The following is a 3,507-nucleotide window of genomic DNA, read 5'->3' as shown; positions in this document are numbered from 1 at the left end:
TAAAAAGCTTTGTGTGTGCATTTCTAGAAATTTATTAGATAAAAAGTATATGTATGATTACATATTTTTATGTGCACACTTAAGAAAACGTATGCTTCTAATGCACTTTCACATGCTCACCAAGTGTCCACCAAAAAACCGAGGTTTAGTATTAGGTGAATTGTTAAATCTAAAAGAAAACCTTGAAATTTTGGAAAGACGGTTTCTAATTTTGCCGCCATGTTAGGTGAATTGTTAAGTCTAAAAGAAAACCTTGAAAATTAAAAAAAAAGGTTCCTGATTTTGAGGCCATTTTAGTTCTGAAAAAGCCTCCAAAATTTTAACAAAAACTTGTAAGTTACAAGTTGAAGGTATTTGTATTGATACCCAATAATGTTTGTATTGGTAAGCAAAAATGTCTCGAGGGGGTCACTCATCTTATGTAACCTTATCAACTGAGTTCAACAAAAGGATATTTTTAATTTCTAGAATTTACAAAATTTAATGTACATAAGAAAGTATTTAAAATGATTTTTTAAAGAGATTAAAAAAAGATACATTTTATGAATGAAAAATCTAAGGATGGAGTTTATACATAGCGACGAGTGTCTTCCTTCTCGTGTGCCCTCTCTCTCTCTCTCTCTCACACACACACACACATACATAATACAAAGGAAAGTCATTGAGTAGCACTCCTTTCGAAATCTCTTGAGGAGATATGGCTTCCAACTCCAAGTATCGTGCGCACCTTGTCATGTTGACATGGCCTTCCGTCGGCAACATTAACCCCATGTTCCAATTCGCCACCCGCTTGGCCTCTCCCGATATTCTCATCACCTTTCTCCACTCTCAGCGTAACTACTCTCTCCTCCTTAATCGCCGCCAACAATCTCATGACTCCGATACCTCTGGATCCAACCCTCACCTCCGTATTGCTGCCATCCCCGATGTTATGCCCCCAGATCAGAACAGTACTAGACCCTCTGTTGCACAAATTGTCCAATCTGTTGCCAACCTTGAACAGGGCTTTGATTCGCTCCTGGAGAAACTCAGTCGGGAGGAGCCCCCTGTCTCCAGCATCGTCTCCCATAGTTTTCTCGGCTGGTCACAAAGCGTTGCCGACAAACATGGACTTCCCCGCGTCGATTTCTGGTCATCCAGTGCCACAGCATTTTCTTATCTCTTTCACGCTCCTCTGCTAATCTCCAAGGGGCTTGTTCCAATCAAAGGTGCGACACTTAATTACATGAAGTAGTCTGCAATTCTTTTTGCTAGCTGTTTTTGCAGATGTTCATATCGCACTGGTAACTGAGCGTACTGGAAGTCCGAAAGAATATCGTCCCCGTCTTCGCTTTCAATTGGAATATATGTGGAGTTTTTTACCTAGTAGATGGCTTGTAGACTCAACGCAGTTTCTGCAGACCACTGGCTGACTTTTGAGCTTAATTCTGCACATCCTCCCCTACCGAATACAGATATTGACGACGGCGACAAAGAAGAATCAGTAATCACATGTATTCCTGGTATATCGCCCATCTACCGGAGAGATCTTCCTGAGTTTCTGCGTGCGGAGGACATTACAGATCCTGCCTTTGAATTCGCAGTCGGCCCCTTCAGACGCTTGAGGGAGGCAGCTTGCGCTGTGATATACACGTTCTATGAGCTGGAAAGCGAGATCATAGATGGACTACGAGAACAGAAGCTTTCTATCTATCCTGTGGGTCCTTTGCTTCCTTCCGCCGAGTCTGTCGAAACCAGTTTGTTTAAAGCGGACGAAACGTGCTTGCTCTGGCTGGATAAACATGCCCCCTTTTCTGTCTTATACGTAGCTTTTGGTAGTTTTACTACACTTTCTCCTGAGGAAGTCCACGAGCTAGCTCTGGGCCTCGAGTCAAGTCGACATCCATTCCTCTGGGTCCTTCGCCCGGAGTCTGAGGAAGGTAGCGTTGCAGACATTTTACCAGAGGGCTTCCTCTCCCGCATTCATGACCGCGGAATGGTTATAGATTGGGCACCGCAGCTGTCTGTGCTGGCTCACCAAGCTGTGGGTGGATTCTTTACCCATTGTGGCTGGAACTCGACGATTGAGGGGATCTACTTTGGGGTTCCGTTGTTGGGATGGCCAAAGCACGCAGATCAGAAGCTGAATTCAGGGTTTATAGCAGAAAAGTGGAGGAATGGTTTGGCACTACGGTTGAGAAAGGAGGGGGGAGTGGAAATAAGCAAGGAGGGAGTAGAGGAGGGCGTGAGGGCGATAATGGAAGGGGAGGACGAAGGAAGCAGAGAGGCAAGGAGGAAAAGGATAGAGGAAATGAAGGCCGCTGCGAGGAGAGCTGTTGTTCCTGATACTCCGTGTTCTTCGGTAAAAAATATTGAAGAATTTAGAGAGTTTATACTCAACTTAAAAGCTCGAGGAACTTAGAACTCTCCTTAGTGACTTTACCATTTCCAGCTCTCCTCGCTTTATTCAAAGTCAAATAAGATTATTGGAATTTGGCGTGACCCTGCACGGATCCAGTTTTAGAACTTAGAGCCGGCTTGTAGTACACGTCAAAATATGGATATGGTCTATCAAGTGTTATTATGGTCTTGCAAGCAATGACCTTAAAACATTTTCGTTTTCACCTCTAAAAAATATTATGTGGACTTTGAAAATTTTGCAAAATTTTAGGCAATTTGGTTATGCTTTAGCTAATTCACAAGAAAAACCTTCAAATTTTTGAAACCCAAGTTTTTATGATTTATTGAGAAAAATGTTTTCTGTGTTTTGGATTAGTGACTTTTAAGGTTGTTAGGCTATGTTGATATGGGCTTTCTAAAGTGTATGGTAAGGTGTTGCACACTCACCTTTACTGGACTTACCCATGTCACTTAGGGCACATGGATGGGGCTAGCATGGGTTTAGGATGGGAATATTTTTATTATCATTACTCCCATCCTACACCAAGTGGTCTAGGATGGATTTAGAATGGGAGTAGCCACTTTTTTTCCCATCGTGGACCATGGCCTCTAGACCCTAGCAGCGAGAATGGGTTCCCCTTTTTTAGGGATTTAAAAAAATGGAAGGATGACATGTGCCCTTGTCCCCACAAGGTCCCCACCTCTTAAACACATGAAATGATGCCATGTGTCCTCTTCCTCTTAAACCCATACCTAGTTCTTTTTTTGTTAGCACATGGTGGGATAGGAATAGGATAGAAATATGCATGGGATCACTTGGGACCACCTTTTCCCATTCCCATCCTATTTCTTCCCATGTGCTAAGCCCCTTAGAATAGCTTTAAAACATTAGCTAGAAATGATTCAGATATGAAGAATAAAAAGTTTAAGAGCTCAAATTAAGTTAAAATTCAAATGTATTATTACAACCAAAAACCCTAGTGGGGTTACAAAAATAAGTATATAAGTGTCGAATCCATAAGGTAGTCTGGGTTACTATCCCTTCATGACTCACTTTTGAATAAAGCCCTCTTGGCTTTATTCAAAGTCGAATATGATTACTGGCATCATAATGCATGGATCGAGTGT

General features: G+C 42.1%; 1 protein-coding gene across 1 annotated transcript; it reads left to right on the top strand.

The window, feature by feature from the left end:
- Positions 1-660: 660 nt before the first annotated feature.
- Positions 661-2,662, top strand: LOC147880299 (linamarin synthase 2-like). Its single transcript, XM_087371346.1, has 2 exons — positions 661-1,208; positions 1,455-2,662. The coding sequence occupies exons 1-2, from the start codon at positions 698-700 to the stop codon at positions 2,399-2,401; spliced, it is 1,458 nt and encodes a 485-aa protein (XP_087227472.1). The 5' UTR covers positions 661-697; the 3' UTR covers positions 2,402-2,662.
- Positions 2,663-3,507: the final 845 nt, after the last annotated feature.

The sequence above is a fragment of the Dipteris shenzhenensis genome, chromosome 32, assembly GCF_047967505.1.
Source record: "Dipteris shenzhenensis isolate YYH24624 ecotype China chromosome 32, Dip_SZ_1.0, whole genome shotgun sequence".
NCBI lineage: Eukaryota > Viridiplantae > Streptophyta > Polypodiopsida > Gleicheniales > Dipteridaceae > Dipteris > Dipteris shenzhenensis.
This window is presented reverse-complemented; position numbering and strand designations above follow the sequence as displayed.